Here is a 20,705-nt window from a genome sequence, read left to right on the forward strand (position 1 = left end):
CACACACACACACACACACACACACACACACACACACACACACACACCTGGGATCAGATGAAATTATATATTTGGGGAACTTGGGGGAAAGAGTACAGAGCCACACAGCAGTTACCTTCTGCATAATTCTGCTTCAGAGAAAGCAAATAAGACAAGTTTCTTTTTAATCTATTGTTTTTACTGAGTCTAGGTTTGATGTTAATATGAATTTGTTCTTTTAAGATTCAGTTTTGACTGAAGGAACTGAGCCAGAGGGTCTGCTTAAGGATACTTCCAGTTGAGAAACAATTTATGTATTCACCGAGACATTCATTTACTCAAACAACACTGAGGACTTTCAGCGAGGCAGGTTCCTTGCTAGATACAGGCCAGCTAGGTACCAGACACCATCATCAAAGAAAGATGAAAAAGAGATGGTAATTATCTTCTAGAGGTTTGTAAACTGGAGTTAGGGAAGGGAACCCCAAATCCATGGATGAGTGATTAAAATACAGTGGGATAAAATTGGTGGTAGAAATATGTCCATGAGATATGGCAGCAAAGAGGAAGAGCACCTTCATGGGAAGGGTGCCAAGAATGACTTCCAAAAAAAGCAATATTACCTGAGCAGATGGTTTAAAAATGAGTAGTAATTGGCCGGGCATGGTGCTCATTCCTGTAATCCCAGCACTTTGGGAGGCTGAGGCGAGCAGATCACCTGAGGTCAGGTGTTCGAGACCAACCTGACCAACATGGAGAATCGCCATCTCTACTAAAAATACAAAAATTATCTAGGTGTGGTGGCACATGCCTGTAATCCCAGCTACTTGGGAGGCTGAGGCAGGAGAATCGCTAGAACCCAGGAGATGGAGGTTGCAGTGAGCTGAGATCGTGCCATTGCACTCCAGCCTGGGCAACAACAGCAAAACTCCATCTCACACACACACACACAAAGAGTAGTAGTTACCCATGAAAAGGGGAAGAGAGAGAACAAGGGCAATCCAGGCAGAGGGGTGGTATGAGCAAAGGCATTGGGGCAAACAAGGAAATCTTCATTTCTGCAGGTAAATGAGAGGCTGGGAATGTGTCATATCCATGAGCTTTAGCGGAGAGCCCATGAGGGGTTTTCAGCAGGGAAGTGTTACTGGGGTGTGTCCAGGCACATTCTGGCTTTTAGGGTGATGGGGCTGGGTAGAGGCAGAGAGATGGGTTAGAAGGTTGTTGAGGCATTTAGAACAGAACCTGTACTAGGGCTGAAGAGAAGGAGCTATGGAAAGAGATTTGTGGGGCAAATTGGCTTAGTGGCTAAAAAGCCACTTAATTGAGTTAGTGACTAATAAGATACATGGATGTGGTGATAAGAGAAGGACAGGTCAGAGGTGAAGATAACATCCATGTTTCCCTCCTAAGTAGATGGTGGCACCAGGATCTGAACTAGAGAATGCCACAGAGAGGAGCGGCTCTATGGAGAAAGATGCGTTTGGTCTTGCTTATGTTGGCTTTGAGGTATCTGTGGACCATCCAGGTGTAGACATTCAAAATACAGTTGTATATAGAGGCCAGAGTTCAGGAGAGATGCTGAAGATGTAGGTTGGATAGATTTAAGCATGTTAGGGAGGAATTAAGGCATGAGCCTGGACATGAGTAGCCAAGAATTAAATGTTAATGAATAAGAACTATGAACCAAGTAAACCTTTAGTGGTGGAGTAGAAGAGGTGCCCATATGGATAACAAGGCATCATGGGCTCTTCATCATGGAGGAAGAGTGATCAACAATGTTTTTAAAAACGAAGAAGTCAAACAGATCCACACCAAAGAGGGTCCACTGGATGCGGTAGTCATGGACCTGACCAGGAGCAGACGCAGCAGGGTGGTGAGAGCAGAGGGACCGAGGCTGAGGAGGGGCCAGGATGTGAGGAGATTGAGGCAGCGAGAGGTGACTGGCCTTGGGGAAGTCTGGAAGAGGGATTCAACAGCAGCTGGAACAGGATGCAGGGTCAAGAGAAGTTCACTTATTTTTAGAATGGAGAGACATGATTCTTGTTTATTGACTAACAGGAAGAAGTCTTCTTGGAGAGCGGTGAAGACACAGGGGAGAGGGGATAGTTAATGGGGTACCCTCCCAGAGCAGCCTGCACAAGCTCAGGTGTCTGAGTAGAGGCGCTGGTCTTCAACAGAGGGCCTGAGTCAGAGGCTGGGGGGCAGAGGGTGTGGCTGGATGGGACTTTTTCTCTTCCTAGAAAAAGAGACATTTCTGGGAAACAGGGGGCCTTACGTTATTGAGAAAAGTATTGCTTTGAAGAAAATAATCTCACTTTCCTGTAATCAAACCACTTTATTTCTGATGAAACTGACTCAAATAAGAATCACAACCAAGAAATTGGTGCTCAGCGCAAGCCTGGAAATGATTTCCTACACAGAAATCCACTTGCACAGATTCTGTTAGTGTGAGTCATGTGATTCCAGATGGAGTAAATACACAAGAAAAAGAGAGAAAAGCTGATCTCTCTACAGACTGAAGCACACTTACAGAGAGAAATTTTCATTTATTTGCATGTGGGCTTCAATGTGATTGTGTTACCATCAGTAATGAAAAGTGCTACCATGTCCTGGCTGTATACTTAGATCAAGATATAAATCACACCAACGTCGATGTTCCTTTTTCTAATATCTAAATTTGTATATTTGAGGGGAAAGTAGAAAAACCAAACCAAGATTTTAAACATTACATTTACTATCACCATCTCCAAGTAACATTCACTGTAGAATCCTTTAGAAATATGTTCTTGGGTTGCTTTGCTTTTTATGCACTCAACAAAAATTTATTGAGCATCTGTATGTACAGGGAAGAATGTGAGGTATACCAACGCAAAATATATAGTCCTGTCTCCTAATAAGCCTGCACTTGGGAGAGAGGATGTACAGGTAGGGTTGGGAAGGACAAATACATTTTTATTTATTTATTTATTTATTTATTTGAGACGGATTTTCACTCTTGTTGCCCAGTCTGGAATGCAATGGTGCGATCTCAGCTCACTGCAACCTCCACCTCCCGGGTTCAAGTGATTCTCCTGCCTCAGCCTCCCAAGTAGCTGGGATTACAGGAGCGTGCCACCACGCCCGACTAATTTTTTGTATTTTTAGTAGAGATGGGGGTTTCACTATGTTGTTCAGGCTGGTCTCAAACTCCTGACGTCAGGTGATCCACCCGCCTTGGCCTTCCCAAGTGCTGGGATTACAGGCGTGAACCAGCGCAGCCAGCCAATGTGTTTTTAACACTCTAATGCAAGGCAGAGTGTACCAAAAGCTAGAAATGCTGTGGATAATCAGAATGAATGAACGTACCAGGCTGGGTAGGGGGTGGGGGTATTAAAGAAAACATTTCTAAAGAGATGTAATTTGGGCTTTTATTATGATATCTGTTTTCAGGCAATGGAGTTGAGAGTGGAGAGTTCTTCCTGACTTTTTAAGAAGCAGCTTGAGGTCTTGACTGAAGACCAGAAGGCATAAGCCTGCAAAGGGGTGGGAGCAGAACATGAAGGGTGTGAACTTCCATCCTAAGAAGTTTCATGGGGTTTGGGAAGGAGGTGAGAGAGAACCACCAGGAAAGGATATGAGCAGGACCTTTGGAATTTTTAAAGGGACCCTGTCTTCCCTGCCATATTTCTGTCTCAGGGATGATATGAGGAAAAAACAAAAGCAAGAAGCAGGGAGGGGGGAGCGGAGGGTAATGGGCATGAGTCTCCACTGACACCTTGTAGTCAAGGAAGGCCCTGTTCTTTCATAAGGAAAAGTGGAAATCCTCTGTTTACTTAAGGGCCATTGACATGTTTTCACATTAAAATACCAAATGATCTGCCATGACCCCAGAGAGACTCATCTAAATAAAAGGAAGCTGTTTCCTTACAAATTGAATCACAGATGAAAAATATTTGGGGAGTGCCATAGAAACAAATGCACCGTCTTCCTGAAATGTGGAAAATGAATTCCATAGCATTGATTTGTGTGAAAACAATATTCTTCCCAGTTCTCTACCTAGAATGTTGAAATGGAGATATTAAGATTGATGATTGATAGATAGGATAAATAGATTGCTAGAGAGCTAGATTAGTTGATAGATGGTAGGTAGGTAGATAGATAGATAGATAGATAGATAGATAGATTAGACAGATAGATGAGGGTAAATATTCTTAGGATGGAAAAGGGGTCAGATAATAACGTCTCAGACAGATTTGGAATTCCAGGCAGCTAATGGGTTGGTCTCTTCAGAGTTTGTGGGGGAAGAATTCACCCCCAATTAATTTTTATTCTTTGAGTCACTCCTCTCAAGGCAAAGATATTTGGGCAAGAGTTCAGTTGGCCTGGCTTAGATATATATCCACTCCTTGGCCAGGAATATAAGTCCTCTGATCAGTGGTTTCACCAAATCTACAAGGAACCCCAGAGAGACTTTTTTCCCAGTGGAGGAGCTGGTTGTTGTTCCTAAAAGGAAAGGGCAGAGGGACCCTGGGTGGGTAAAATTTTCAGCTGCCTGCTACCTTAGCCCCTGCCCCATGCTGACTTCTGAACCACATTTGATCAGTCTTCTGTTCCCACCACATAACTGAAACCAAGGTCATGGGTGAGCTCTATATCATTAAGTCTTATTTATAGGAGCAATCAGATCACTGCACTGCAAGGCTGGAAAGGTGTTTAAAATGTATACCTAGCTGTGTCTTGGCTCTTTCTGATATAATTCAGCTGGCAAAGGCTCTGGCTAGAAGCCAGATGGACACAAATAGCGCACCAAAGAGATGCTAAGACATGGGTGATTATAATGGTGCAAGGAGTAGAAACTTCCCTGCTGAGACATTGAATGTAGCAGGGATTGGGGAGCAGAGCAGGGCAAAGCACAGTTCCAGCTAACCCAATTTACAAGCATTGATTCGCAGTGATGAATTCACAACCTTGCAATTGCTCATTATTCTTCTTCTGCTGCTGAGTCATGGATACAACTCTAAGCTCTGATTAGCTGTGGCCCCCAATTCTCAGCATAATTCTAAGAGCATTTATTCAAATTCAACAGTATGTGATAAGTGTCTTGTATTAATTAGGATTCCGTGTGGATGCAAGGAAGAGAGACCCACAAAAACAGTGGCTTAAACAAGATGTTTATTTCTCCCTCCAATAAAAATCCACAGGTATGCAGTTATATAAACATCCAAAGGCATGCAGTTAACAGCTGTTTGGTGGCTGTGCTCTGTGAATTCCTTAGGGACCCAGACCTGTTCCAGTTTAACCCTAAAGATTGATGCTTATGGACGGTGACCAAGATGGCAGTTAGTGCCCCACCTGCATACATGTGCATTTCAGGCAAAGGATAAAGAAAGAACTGGAGAAGAAAGGGCTAAAGAAGATTCTAGAAGCTGACATACAGTACTTTCACTTACGTCCCTCTGGCCAGAGCATGTGGCTCCAAAGGATGCTGAGAAACGTGGCCTTTATTCTGTGTGGCCATATGCCCAGCAGTTCAGCCACAGGAATGACATTGCTTTGAAAGAAAGGGAGAATGGAAATTGAGCAACTTAACAGTTCACTTGTGCTGAATTCATAAAGATGCGAGCGGCTTTCCTCTCCTCTGAGCAGCAAACACTTCTCCTGAGGATCCTGTTTTGGCAGGTTGGCCAGACAGGCACCCCACTTGACTGCTCAACTGTGAAGTTGCAGTTCCGGAGAAGAGAACAGGTCTGAAGTAAGCACCTTCAGCCGGTTGGTCAACACCTCCTTTTATTCTGGGAGTAGTTACTGAGATTCAAACCCATGTCAAATTGAGTGGCAGTGTGTTTGGCTATAGGGTTGGGTGTAATCCTACTCTATGTCCCTCCATAGTGAGGAATTTCCTAAAGCCTCAGCCCATCGTCAGGAATATGCTGGTCTTGCTTACAGCTTTTGCAGAAATGTTCATAGGATCCTGAGGATTTTGTGAACACTTATTTACTGCTTCTCTTGCCTCCTCTTTTAGTTGGTGCTGAGTTCATTGCATGAAGGGTCCCAGAAGTCCTCTTTCCCCTTGGTCTTTCCACTCCTTTCCTTTTCTGCCCTTTCTACCACCTCCTACTATGGGACCTGTTTGTATTTGTGCTCCACCATGGAAAATAAGTTCTGTTTGCCCTGGATCTTCCTATTTCCCAGAGTGGAGCCCTTACAATTCATGATGTTTACTAAACTTGATCTTGAGGGCTAGAACTCAGAAAATGAAAGCTATAGGGAGGGAAATGTTGTTTAAATCTGGGAGTGGGCATTCTGATGGGCCTGTGTCCCAAGAGGGATTGGGTTGCCATGGGAGGTGGTGAGCTCCCCATGTGTGGAGAAGTTCAAGCAGATGTGAAATAATAGTTGGGTGAAGGACAGTTCAGGACCTCATGATTCTGGAAAGCAATTAAGTTAAATGACTTCTATTCCCAGTATTACCTTCTGTGCTTCTGTGAGCATGAAAACTATATTTTGTATTGCAATGTGCATTCTTGAGGGAATGAGGGTAAAAGGGCAAGTGGTCATGGCAGGTTGTCAAGGGTAGTGACAAAGAGTCCTGGTTCCCCAGCCAGACCACTGGGGTCCAAATTTTGGCTGTATGTCATCTCTGCAACCCTGGGCAAGTCAGTGCTCTTCCCGTGTATCAATTCATCTGTGTCATGGGAGTTGCAGATTTTCTTTCTTTCTTTCTTTCTTTTTTTTTTTTTTTTTTTTGAGATGGAGTCTCCCTCTGTAGCCCAGGTTGAAGTGCAGTGGCACGATCTCAGCTCACTGCAACCTCCACCTCCCGGGTCCTGGTTCAAGCAATTCTCCTACCTCAGCCTCCCAAGTAGCTGGAATTATAGGCATGAGCCACCATGCTCAGCTAATTTTTGTATTTTTTAGTAGAGATGGGGTTTCACCATGTTGGCCAATCTGGTATTGAACTCCTGACCTCATGATCTGCCCGCTTCGGCCTCCCAAATTGCTGGGATTACAGGCGTGAGCCACCATGCCCAGCCAGGAGTTGCAGATTTTCTTACTTCATGGGATATTGTGAAGATTAAGTATCGTAATGTATGTAAAACACTCATAGCAGTTCCAAGCACACAGTAAGCACTCAGTAATCCTAATCCTTATTATTATTGTTGCATACATTACTGTATCTAGCAAAAACAATATTAGAATAGTTAGTATTATGATAATTATTATGATCACGGAAGGAGAAGAAAAATGAAGCCCACCTAAGTTGGCAGGCAAGACCCTCTCCAAACAGTAAAATGAGTAAAAACCAAGTTGTATCTGTCTGTGCTCCTTTGGATTCAACTGACCAACACCCAGGCAAAGGGAAAATATACTGACTTTTTTTTTTTTTTTTTTGAGATGGAGTCTCATACTGTCACCCAGGCTAGAGTGCAATGGTACAATCTTGGCTCACTGCAACTTCTGCCTCCTAGGTTCAAGCAATTTTCCTGCCTTAGCCTCCCAAGTAGCTGAGATTACAGGCACCGGGCCCCATGCCCAGCTAATTTTTATATATTTAGAAGAGACAGGATTTCACCTTGTTAACTAGGCTGGTCTCAAACTCCTGACCTCAAGTGATCTGCCTGCCTTGGTCTCCCAATGTATTGGCTTTTGTAAGTAAGAAGGGCAGAGGAGTAGCTGAGGATCTGGGAAGCAGGAACTGGAGATTGAATGGCACGGTGTCCCCATCAGTCAGCATGCTCTGTCTTCCCCTCTCTTTGTTTGGGCCTTGTAGGAAGGCAGTTTCTCAGCAGAGCCTTGAAGGCCAGTATTTGAGAGCCAGGCAAGTAGAGCAGGAGAGCATGAGTGAGCCACTGGGAGTGGGGACAGGAATAGCGAGAACCCTTCTGAGGCACTGTGCTGCGCTATGACACTGGAGGGCAGAGCAGGCTGTGACCCGAAAAGGCCACGCAAGGCCACATGCTCCTGAGTGACAGATAGTAGGTACATATGAGATACTGGGCCTTGGCCCGCACTGTCTCCTCTGCCTGGCTCATTTTCTCCTCTTCCACCTGGTGAATGTATCCTTCAAGGCCCAGTTAATGCATCGTTTACTTTGTCAAGTTTTTCTCTCCACCTTGTATCAGTTGAAAATTGCATTCATCTATGATCACAACAGAGGGTTAAGCCCATAACAAGCAATCTGGAGCTGGACATTCCAGAGGTGGAGTAGTCCTTCCATTGTGCCCTCTGGGACCCAGGCCATGTCTCCCTTTCTGCATCCTCAGGCATACCATTGTCCCTGTGGACACAGGATGCCTGCTCTGCCTATAGCATCACATCCCTTGTAGTAGGCAGAATAATGAACCCCCAGAGATGTCCCCATGCTAAGCCTCAGAACCTGTGAATATGGTGGGTTCCATAGCAAAGGGGAATGAAAATTACAGGTGGAATTAAGGTTTCCAAACAGCTGACCTTAAAATAGGGACATCAGTATCCTGGATTATCTGGGTGCGCTTTGTATAACCACCGGATCCTTAAAAGTAGAAGAGGCAGGCAGGAGAAGTTAGAAGGAGGGGTGGCTGCAAGGAAGGTAGAGATGTAACAGTGCTGACTTTGAAGATGGAGGAAGGGAGCCACGAGGCACGGAACGTGAATGACCTCGGGGAGCTGAAAAAGGCAAGGAAATGGATTCTCCCCTAGAGCCTGCAGAAGAGAACATGATGCTGCCAGCTGCCAGCACCTTGATTCTAGCCTGGCAACCCCCGTGTCAGACTTCTGAGGTACAGAAATGTAAGATAATAAATTTCTATTGTTTTAAGCCACTACGTTTGTGGTCGTTGTCATAGCAGGAATTGGAAACGAATACATCTCTCAGCACCAGCTCCCTGTACCTGGCAGGAAGGAGGGAAAAGGCAGTTGCCACTTAAGCCAAGGCTTCTTTCCTTTTTTCTTTTTCTTTTTCTTTTTTTTTTTTTTTTTTTTGAGACAGGATCTCACTCTGTCACCCAGATTGGGGTACAATGCTATGATCATCACTCACTGCAGTCTTGACCTCCTGGGCTCAAGTGATCTTCCCAGCTTAGCCTCCAGAGTAGCTAGAAGTAAGGGGGTGTGTCACCATGCCCAGCTAATTTTTCATTATCTGTAGAGATGGGGTCTTGTCTTGCCATGTTGCCTAGGCTGGCCTTGTCCTCCTGGGCTCAAGGAATCCTCTAGCCTCAGTCTCCCAAACAGCTGGGATTGCAGGCATGAGCCACCACACCTAGCTCTTCCTTTCCCTTTAAAGCAGTTGTCTGGAAGTCCCTTCTGATCACTTTTACTTACATCTCGTTGGCCAGAGCCATCCCGTGCCAGCTTTATCTTCAGTGGAAGCTGGGATACATACTTTTTTCAGTGGGCACATTGCCATCCCCAACCAAGTAAGGATTCTGTGTGTTAGTTTGGAAGAGGGGGAGCATTGATATTGAGAAGACCACTTAGCGTCCCCACCATACACTCCCAGGCACAACCAACTATTCTACAGCAGCTGTTCTTTCCTCTATTACTGCTCTTTTTGGTTTTTATTGTAATTTATGTGTTCACATGGCTGTTCTCATTACTTGACCAAGAAGTCTCATGAGCAGACACTGTGTCTGATTTATTTCTCCATCTCCAGTGCTCAGCACCATGCCTGATACAGGGAAGGTGTTTGCATGAAGTTAGATGGATGAATGTCTAAATAAACTTTGAAATAAGAGAATAATTGACGCACTTCCCAGAGTGAGAAGTCCTTTATATTTTCCTATGAGGATGATCTATTGGGGTTAGGTAGATTTTATAAGACCATTTGGCCATGATCACAACCTCATCTCCAGTAAATTAAATCGACACAGCTGCAGTGTGTCACCTTTTCTTACGGCTTATTACGGTTTGCTTTTTGCTCAGAAGGAACTGAACAGGCAGGTTAGAGGCTGTTATGTGCACCTGCCGCAGCCTACGGATCCTCGATTAACCTTGCGTATAATTTACACTTCCTGCCCATTCTTTATTTTCAGCACAGCAGTATCTATTTGGCTCTTCCAGAGAAGACTGCATTAGATTTCAGTCATGAAACTACAAAACAGTGGCATTTGCAGCCTGGCGGGGATGACTGTTGTTAACCCCATGACTCTGTTCCTTGGGAAGCTCCTTTGCCCCAGGACTCAGGTTTTCCTGACAAAGATAGCATCCTGGACTCACCATACCCTCAGAGCCTGGCCCAAGGCCACATGTGCATTTGCAGAAAAATCTGCTATTGGATCTGACATGAACTCTCCGTTTCCTTCATTCATTCCCTTTGGGTTGAAACTCAGTTGTTATCACAAAGGTTTTGTTTCGTTCCTTTTTTTCCTCTCTCTTGCGGTTCCTTCTCAGTTACACAGTATCATGACCCAAATCTTTAGCACCTGAACTATATAGCTGAGAACCTTGAAACCTATAGGGCCAGGGCACGCTGTGGAGACCGGCCAGTCAGTGGACATCAGGTCATGGAGAAATCGTAACTACTTGGGGTTGCTTCACCAGAAGAAGTGAGTTACTGAGAAACAGCCATTTTCGGTTTTAGTCAGCCATTTTTAACAGGATCTTGTTTGTTTCAGAATCCCCTGTAGTGCCTAGCTCAGGGTCCATCCAAAAAAGCTCAGTAAATGTTGGTTTTGAATTTAAATCGATGTTGGGGTGTCCCCATCTAGCCCCTTCACTAGACACATGGGAAGCGGAGGCCCTGGCCCTCTTTCATGCACAGCCTGTGAGATGCTCCCTTCTCAGCAAAAGGCTTCAGGAGGCATTTTGAAAAGGGAATTTATCGTTTTCATTCTGGTTAGATAGGTAATAAATGAATATTTTAAATTGGGAAAGTATTAAAAATTGTTTTTTAAAAATGGAATCACCTATAATTCCATTACTCAGGGACAACTATCACTGACATTTTTCTGTTTTTTCAGTCTTAATCTCTCTGTTTCCCTCCAGATTTCTCAGAGAATAGAGGATTAGGGAAGGGAGGAGTGGGTGCCTCATGTTCTTTCTAATCCTTTAGCTTCAGGGACATGTAAATACATATAACACACATATAAATATATGTGTATATATATTATATAATTGGCATATATATTATTGGGATATATATTGCTAGGATATACGTACATAATTATGTAATGTACACACACTTATATTTGACCTGTACCAGTTCATTATTACCGCAATAATGCTATATAACACTCCCTCAAATTCAGTGGCTTAAACCCAAAGTCATTTATTCTTACCCACACTTCTGTGAGTAGGCTGGGTGTTTGCTGATCTAAGCTGGGCTTAGCTAAGTGGCTGTAATTTCAGGTGCATCTGAACTATATAGCTGAGAGGCCTGAAACTGATTGGGCCAGGGCATGCTGCACCTGTCCGTGGGTTGGCCTCAGGTCTATTCCATGTGTGTTCTTTCTGAGGTCCAGGCTGAAGGGGCAGCAGCTGCCCTTCTCTTGGCATGGGAAGGGGTGCCAGAGGACAAGCCTAACTGGGCAAGCACTTTTCAAGTGCCTGCTTGTATCTTATCTGCTCACATCCCATTAGCTAAAACAGGTCACATGGCTGCCACCAGTGTCAAGGGACTGGGAAGTGTATCCCATCCACCATGAACCTAAAGCAAATCACATGGTCAAGATCGGCACCAGTGGCTTGGGGGAGCATATACTCTTCCCATGGAAGTAAGGGAGGAAGGAAGGGAATATTTTTGAGAATAATGTAAACTTTTTTTTTTTGAGATAGAGTCTCCCTCTGTTGCCCAGGCTAAAGTACAGTCATGCAGTCTCTGCTCATTGCAACCTCTGCCTCCTGGGTTCAAGCGATTCTCTTGCCTCAGCCTCCAGAGTAGTTAGAATTACAGGTGTGCACCACCATGCCCAGTTAATTTTTGTATTTTTAGTAGAAACGGGCTTTCACCATGTTGGCTAGGCTGGTCTCGAACCCCTAACCTCAGGTATCCACCTGCCTTGGCCTCCCAAAATGCTAGGATTACAAGCATGAGCCATCGCAACCAGCCCAAGAATAATATAATCTACTGAACACCCTAAGTGTCTGCTAAAGTACTCTGTTCTTTGAGATTTAAATCAAATCTGCTCAGGCCAGGCATGGTGGCCCATGCCTATAGTCACACCTCAAATGAATGAATGAATGAATGAATGAATGAATGAAATCAGCTCAGAGTCCACCTGGCCTGTAGTATCATCCAGTCTACATAGGGAACCTCTAGTCCAAAGCTGCTATATCCATTGAATTAATGCAGTTTATGGATAATTTGACTGTTTTTCACGTGTTGTTCCTATTTTACACTAATATCTCTTTACTTCCCCCAAAATAAATTACACAGATGTGTGTAGAAGATTTTGCTGGACATCTGGAACAACAAAGAAGTTTTATATCTCTATGTTCGTATCTCTGGATTAGTCAGCCCTTCTCCTATAAATTCTCTTTGCCTCAACCCACACACAGCCTCTTAAGTCAAAGCTTGCTGAAGAATTCACCCTGGTCTCCAAAATTCTGAAAGTCTTATCTCAACTGAGCCACACTTTTATGTAACTTAGTTCAGCTTTTTAAATTCATTCAACGTAGGTGTATTGACCATTTTTGCCCTCCATCTGAGGAATTTATATTCTTTTTTTTTTTTTTTTAATTTTTGAGAGGGAGTTTTTTTCTTTTTTTCCAGGCTGGAGTGCAATGGCGCGATCTCGGCTCACCGCAACCTCCGCCTCCCAGGTTCAGGCAATTCTCCTGCCTCAGCCTCCTGAGTAGCTGGGATTACAGGCACGTGCCACCATGCCCAGCTAATTTTTTGTATTTTTAGTAGAGACGGGGTTTCACCGTGTTGACCAGGATGGTCTCGATCTCTTGACCTCATGATCCACCCACCTCGGCCTCCCAAAGTGCTGGGATTACAAGCTTGAGCCACCGCGCCCGGCCGGAATTTATATTCTAATAGGGGAAATTAATAATTTATGTTATTATTTGAGGCCAGAAAATTCTTCGTTGTAGGGTGCTGTCCAGTGCATTATGGGATGTTGAGCAGCATCCCTGGCCTCTGCCCACTAGATGCCAGTAACACCAGTCCCACCCCCTTAAGTTTTGGACAGCCAAAATATCTCTAGACATTGCCAAATATCCCCTGGGGGACAAGATCACCTCAGTTGAGAGCCACTGCTCTAATATGTAGTAGACTTGATAAGACCTCTGATAAAATAATGTGCTAAGAAATGTTCAGAGGGGAGTGATGTTATTTCTTGGCAGTGAAATCTTTGAAAGCCTCATGGCAGGTGGCATCTGAGCCAAGACTTCAAGAATAGGAGTTTGAGTTGAGTTTTCTAGAGGAGAAAAAAACATGGGGTACATGTGGGCAAATAAGAGTGGCTCTATTTGACTAACATATAAAGTGAAATAGGCACGTTGGTAGAGTGGAGCTGATAGGTACTGGGAGGCTAGATACCATGGGGACTTATAAGCTGTGGGACTTCTACTTTTACCCTGAGTGAAATGACAAATATATCAGAGCTGTGTTCTTTTGGAGTGGGTTCATTTGGATATAGGGCTTGCTTTCATAGCCCAAAGTGATTGCTGCAAAGACTTATCCCTCCAGAGGTCATTTCTCTGACACCCAGGAAGGAAACAGAAAGGGCCTCTGAGGGGCACAGTGCGTTGCTAAATAAATTCATGCCTAGATCTTGGTGTCCCTTACCTTTCAGTAAATCCCACTCTGAACTCCTTATTTTAGGTCTAGGTCTAATGGACTTGTTTAGCTGGTTGCCAAGAGCAGATTAAAAGATGTAAAAAGACAGCTAGGCACGGTGGCTCAGTAATCTCAGACCTTTGGGATCCTGCAGCAGGAGGATCGCTTGAGCCTAGGGGTTTGAGACCCAACTGGGCAACATACTTAAACCTCACTCTGTAAAAAAAATTAAAAATTAGCTGGGCACGGTGGTGTGTGTCTGCAGTCCCAGCTCCTTGGGAAGCTAAGGTGGAAGGATTGCTTGATCCCAGGAGGTACAGGCTGCAGTGAGCTATGACCATACCACTACACTCCAGCCTGGGTGACAGAGTGAGATACTATCTCAAAAAAAAAAAGATGGAAAAGGAGGAAGGCGAGGGAGGGGACTCGCATAGGCAGACACAGATTCAGCAGCAAAGCTTCTAACATGGCAGAGGGGAAAGAGACCAAAAGGAAAAATGAATGAATGAGTTATTAAACGAATGAACAAACAGATTCAGACCAAATAATTCAAGGGCACAGCAATCTAGAGTCTTAGCAAGAGAACATTTGTCCCTTCATTATTCCTGAAGACATTGCTGCATATCAGTGCCATCCTACTGTGCCAACATATGCAATGTTTAACAAGATGGGGGATGTGGTGAGAGTTTAGCACAATGGTTAGGAACAGGGTCTAGCGTCAGACCTCCTGGCTTGAATCCTTGCTTCAGGGTTCTGCAGCACTAAAGCCTGCTTTACCAGGTTACTTCACCTTGCCAAGCCCTACTGATCTCATTGGTAAAATGGGGATTCCCTACTCACAGGGTCATTGGGAAGTTTGGATAAAATAACCCACATGAATTCTTCGCTAAGTTCCTGGCACAGAATAAGTGCTCAGTAAACACTGGTGGTTACTATTATCATTTCACTAAAAGAATATGGCTGTTGAGACTTTCCCCAAATCATAGCTGCAGCTGCTGTTCTGGAATATTTCCAGAGTCTCCTGGCAGTACTGAAATTTCCCTTTTACAAAATACATAGGATGGCTGTGAAAATTGAGGAAAGTTCCAGAAGGCAGGGGCAGTTGCATTCTGTCTTCTTCATTTCCCCTCTTTTTGGCAATAGAATTCAGGCCACAGAGGGTGAGGACAGCAGGCTCCAAAGGGTACTGGGGCCACCAGCTATTTCTTGGCAACATACTTCCTTTGAGCAAGGATGGCCCTTTCCTTGAGACAGAGTTTTGCTTTTTTTTTTCCTTGAGACAGAGTTTTGCTCTTATTGCCCAGGCTGGAGTGCAATGGCATGATCTCAGCTCACCATAACCTCCACCTCCCGGGTTCAAGCAATTCTACTGCCTCAGCCTCCCAAATAGCTGGGGCTATAGGCATGTGCCACCATGGCCAGCTAATTTTTTGTATTTATAATAGAGACAGGGTTTCTCCATGTTGGTCAGGCTGGTCTCGAACTCCCAAACTCAGGTGATCCGCCCACCTTGGCCTCCCAAAATGCTGGGATTACAGGCATGAGCCACCATTTTTTGGCCAACCTGAGAGAGCAGTTATTCTGAGATGGCCAGGAGAATATGAAGCTATTTTCCTTCTGATGTTATGTCCTCTGCTATGTGAATATAATCTCCCTCCAAATAAGAAAAGTGTGCATGCGTCGGGTTGGCAGGGAGACATTGAAGCTTATTGCATAGTAGTGGCTGTGAACCAGTGAAGGTAGTGCTGTGTTGATTTCCCTTGACCAATGTCTGCCCAGTGGCAGAGCTGGAAACACAGGATGCTGTGTAATGTAAAACCTTGGCCTGGCTCCTCAGCGTAATGTAAAACGGAGGCTGCCAGGAAGGTACAAATTGTCCAACAGGAAGGAGCTGCTCTCTTGCCGGTGGATGGCAGGACAATAAAGTAACTTATCCTTTGTTTGTGTGTTTTCCAGGCTGGAGCAAGAAATACAAACGCTAGAAAGTGAAGAGTCCCAGATATCTGCCAAAGAGCAAATCATCCTAGAGAAACTGAAGGAGACAGAAAAATCCTTCAAGGACTTTCAGAAGGTGAAGAAAACAAACATGATTTCTCTAAGTTATTTCTGTGGGGAAGTAAGACCTAGCAAAATGGTACCAGCTGGGAATCAGGCCAGTTGGCGTTGATGAGAAATCCGAGCCACGAACTCTTTGAAATGAGGGGCAGATGTGTGAGGACTAGGGGCCATCCTGAAGCTGAGCATGGCATGCCTTTGGGTGTGGGACCATCTGGCCTGCTGCAAGGCATAGGGAAGGGTCATTAGATTACCTCACCCACCTGCTGTCCGGATCTCCGATATGCCTCACGCCTGAAAAGCCTTCTCTTGTTGGACTCTAGAATTCTAAAACCAATTCTGATTAAGCAGAATAAACATGCTCTTTGTGACTTTAATTATAGTTTGATTTTTGAGTCTTTTCATTATAAGAAGGCCAGAAACAACACCCTATGAAATGGACATGAATTCCAAATACAAAGAGTGTAAATACGTGAAATTTTACTGTATATAAAAACAGATGATGCTGTGTATCAACGACTATAGTCCGTAAAACCAGTAGACTCTGAACAAACATCTCAGGACCTCCCTCCATTTTTTTTTGAGATGGAGTTTCGCTCTTGTTGTCCAGGCTGGAGTGCAGTGGCAAGATCTCAGCTCACTGCAACCTCTGCCTCCCAGGTTCAAAACAATTTTTCTGCCTCAGCCTCCCAAGTAGCTGGGGTGACAGATGCCCGCCACCATGCCTGGCTAATTTTTTTTGTATTTTTGGTAGAGACAGGGTTTTACCGTGTTGGCCAGGCTGGTCTCGAACTCCTGACCTCAGGTGATCCACCTGCCTTGGCCTCCCAAAGTGCTGGGATTACAGGAGTGAGCCACCGTTCCCGGCCCTCCCTCCATTTTATAAATCTTTCTACAATACCTATAAGTGACAGAAAAGCAATCTAATGAAATCAGTTTAGGATGGGATTTTCTGATTTCATTCTCCAACATGACCAAGGATTTTGCTAGATAATTGAAATAAATCTCTATTGGGAAAAATTTGGTATAAATTGGGAACGGTGATTTTGGAATTCTAAACAAATTGTCCAGAAGAAAAGAGATCATTGCATTTTTCCAGCACAGTCAAATTCTGGGCCTGGGCATGGGAGAAAGACGGGTTAAGTCTTTAAAGATGGGAAAAGATGGGATTATACGCCCACAGGAAGAGTAACGCTCTGCCTTGTTGTGTTTTTTCCCACAGGGTTTCTCCAGTACAGATGGAGGTAAGTGCTCTCTGCCCCGACTTTAGATGAGTGTTTTTATCCTGGTCAGTTCAGGGGGTTTCATTAACAGGGTCTTAAGGAAGAGGTGCTGTGTTGATTTGTAAAGCATCAGAAGAAATAGCAGCGCTGGTTGCAGGCCACTGAGGAGGTCCCAATTCCATGCCTTCCTTGCCTCTGTTCAGGAACTGTCTCTTGCCTCACTGTTTCTCATCTTCCAAAATTGGCTCGGCTCTTCTACTTCCTTTTAGGTCCCAACAGCTCACTGCTTGGACCTCTCTTGAAAAGTACCCAGCAAAGAAGAGTATTAACATCAGGACCAGGTCCCTTGTAGGAAAGAGCCCGTTTGTCTGGTGGTTAGATCTTCAGGCTGAAACACACATGGTAGTTTAGGAAATTTGGGGGAAATATCTGGTGTTTAGAAAATATTTCTACAGCTTCTGAATTTTCTTTGCTTTCTCTCTTTCTTCTCTTGGATCAGAGAACTGTAGTTTCTTCTGTAGAATCAGGGCTGGGCAAAACTTTCCTCCCTGTGCGGGATAGTTGATTCAAAGCATACAAAGGTGGGAGCAGGGTCCTGGCTTCCTGGTGGTAAGAACAGGCCTTTTACCTTCTCTCCCTTCCCTACCATTCCTCTTTCCTCTCCTCTCCTTACCTGGACGGTGGGGATGAATTTGAGATTGTATACTTCTCACCCTTCACCTTGCTCCCTAACCTCAGCTGCAAACCCGTGATTCCTATTTTCATTTGTCCCTCAGCTAGACTTGCTTTAAAATAAAGAGACTTAGTGGAAGGACCAGATATCGCCTGCTCACCTGGCTCCTAGAACGTCACACTCTAGGGCTGGGTCTGGTGGCTCAGGCATGTAATCCCAGCACTTTGGGAGGCTGATGTGGGAGGATCCCTTGAGCCCAGAAGTTCACGGCTGTAGTGAGCTATGGTCACGCCAGTGCACTCCACCTGGGTGACAGCGAGTTCTTGTATCAAAAACAAACAAGGTCAGCCTCTAGACTAGGAAGATGATCAGGCGCCAGAATAAGAGTTGGCTTCGGTGTTTTCCCAGTGCCATATGGAAACAAACAGGGAAAAGTTTTAAAATGTGTTTTTCTGGATTAGTCAAAGGTATTTGCATGAAGGATAGTTCTGACTTTGCCCCCCCAAAACAAAAAAAAAAAAAAAAAAGGACTGTGATCTTTCCCCCCTAGCAAGTAAAAGGCAGGAGACCTGGATTTTGTCTCCCCAGTTGGTCTTTAGGAAGGTACTCTATTAAACTTCATGTTCTGAGTGCATGCAGGCAAGGCCAAGCCAGGTCCAAGCCAACAAGGACTCCAGGAAAAGCGGGACCTACAATAGTTCTAGGAACACTCTATGGTGTGGCCAAGTTAGGGTACTTGTTCTGTGCTTTGTAGGTGGGGCACGGATTGAGAAAGTGGTGTTGGGGAATTGTGGGTACAGCATGGGGAAGATGGCAGGCTTTGCTGAGTCTGGGAAGACCTGAGACGTGACACACAATTAGCAATAATACAGAGCATGTCAGGCTGGGATGTAGTGTGGGACACTGACCCATAGTCATGTACCCACAGAGCGTGTGTTGCCCTTTTATGCTTTCACTTCTTTTTTCCCTTCCTTCTCAAATCAGAAGTTTCCCTAGACATCCCTCTGATAACTAGGGAAGGGAGCAAGCCTGTATGTCATGTTCCTGAGAAGTCTGTGTGGGGCATGGAGATCTGTCATACTCTATGACTCGTTAACAAGCAAAAATGCAGCCGCGTCACAAACTGTCACCACCTCTTTCATTTTTACCTCAAACTTCTTTCATTTTCTTCTGCATTGCTTCCCATTATTTTCATCCATCCACCTAAGCCGTTCATAGAGGTGGTAAAAAACCTAATCATGACTGAAAAGAGCCTGCAGGGAAAGTTGCCCTCGCACTCTGTCCTCCAGGATGGGTGAGATCAGGCTTATGAGGATGCAGAAGTCTTAGAATCCCACTTCTTGGGAAATGGGCCAGGGAGGAATTTCTGTGGTCTTACCTGTCACCCTGGATTGTAGTTCCTGCCATCTGTGGTTATCGCCAAGCCTGGGTGACTTCTTTATCTATCACACCACATCTATTAGCAAAGAAGTTTGAAGGAGGGAACACGTGCATCCCAGAATGTGATTGATGTGTAAGCCACACTGTGGTGAAGCACATCCCAGTTGAGGGACTTTGGGATGTCTCTTTATATTCTCATTCTCCAATTTCAAAGGACCCAGCTTGCCAAGACGCTCTTAGAATCAACCAACTTGCTACACAATACTAACAAATTATTATTATAGAACAATGATGCCTTAAGAAACACAGTTAATTTCTGATGCATGTAGACTGCAGAATCCAGGTCCAGTTAGGATTATATAACCATACGGACACTGCAGATAAGCAGCAAAAGCATCCCAACTTACGATGTGCCATGAGATAGCTGCTCGTGTCTGTGTGTGTAATGACTCCATCTCAGGTACCCTAAGTGTGTCTCCCTATGCATGGCAGAGGAAATAGAGGTACAGTACTCCTGGATCACCAATAGCTTTTGACTACATGATAGCCTGGGCAGTGAAGAGCAACTTATTCTACTCTTGAGTAGAATCTCATGGTCGTATACATTCTGATACTCCCTCAACTCCCCGCCAACACACACTGTTGTTACATAGCAGAACCCTCATCTATTGGATGGGTTGTTTTCACTGTCTTAGGCATAATGTCTTGTACATCTACAAATTACATATAGTATATCTCTGGTGCTAATTCTGTTCTTTACCCACTGGGGAGGGTGCTGATGTAAAACTCTTGGCCAGAACAGGCAAAGGAAAATGTCTGCCCTGGGCCTATCTCAGTTCTTGCTGTAAGATAAATAATCTTCTTAGGTTCCCATCCCATATCAGCCTGTGGCGGCTTAAAACCTTTCCCACATCAAAACCTTCATATCAATTATTGACAAACCTCGATCTTCAGTTGCCTATAAGTTATGTGTTGTTTGTTTGTTTATTTATTTATTTATTTACTGAGATGGAGTTTTGCTCGTTACCCAGGCTGGAGTGCAGTGGCGCAATCTCAGCTCACTGCAGCCTCCATCTCCTAGGTTCAAGTGATTCTCCTGCCTCAGCCTTCTGAGTAGCTGGGATTATAGGCGTGAGCCACAGCGTCCAGCCTAAGTTATGTTTTAAGAAGTGTTTTCATCAGTCTCGTTTCTCTGGCTTTAGCTGTTAAGATTCTCCCTAGCTACTGTAAACATTTCATCTGGGTTAGAATTAAGCAGCACTCATCTTCAATTTCTATGCTATAAGTGACTGTTTTCCACCTTCTCTGGCAGTGGGGAGAACAGTGATAGACCATTCTGACTTCGGCAGGAAGTGGGCAGCTTATTGATTGAGGCCACCTGAAGAAGTTTTTCCCATTAAGGTTTGGCAGGCCTGTTTGTTACCCTTTGTGCTGGTCTATCAAACCACTCACATCTGTCTATATAACCTTAGGGTTTAGTACTTAATGTATATTGAAGGGGCTGCTCTGTCCTCTTTCTGATGCCCCATTCCCCACTCTTTTATCTCTCTCTCTCTCTTTTTTTGAGTCAGGACCTTGCTCTGTCGCCCAGGCTGGAGTGCAGTGGCATGATCTTGGCTCACTGCAACCTCCCCCCCCACCCCGGGTTCAAGCAATTCTCCTGCCTCAGCCTCCTAAATAGCTGGGACCACCACCACTCACCACCAGGTTC

General features: G+C 44.6%; 1 protein-coding gene across 1 annotated transcript in view; it reads left to right on the forward strand.

Annotated features, from left to right (window-relative positions):
- Positions 1 to 20,705, forward strand: part of PALM2AKAP2 (PALM2 and AKAP2 fusion) — a 506,606-nt gene that overhangs the window by 262,313 nt on the left and 223,588 nt on the right. Inside the window, 2 exon segments of the mRNA XM_032240316.1 lie at positions 15,620 to 15,734; positions 16,941 to 16,962. Of these exon segments, the coding sequence (XP_032096207.1) occupies positions 15,620 to 15,734; positions 16,941 to 16,962 (137 nt within the window).

The sequence above is a fragment of the Sapajus apella genome, unplaced genomic scaffold (assembly GCF_009761245.1).
Source record: "Sapajus apella isolate SASKATOON/1434 unplaced genomic scaffold, GSC_monkey_1.0 scaffold46, whole genome shotgun sequence".
Taxonomy (NCBI): Eukaryota; Metazoa; Chordata; class Mammalia; order Primates; family Cebidae; genus Sapajus; species Sapajus apella.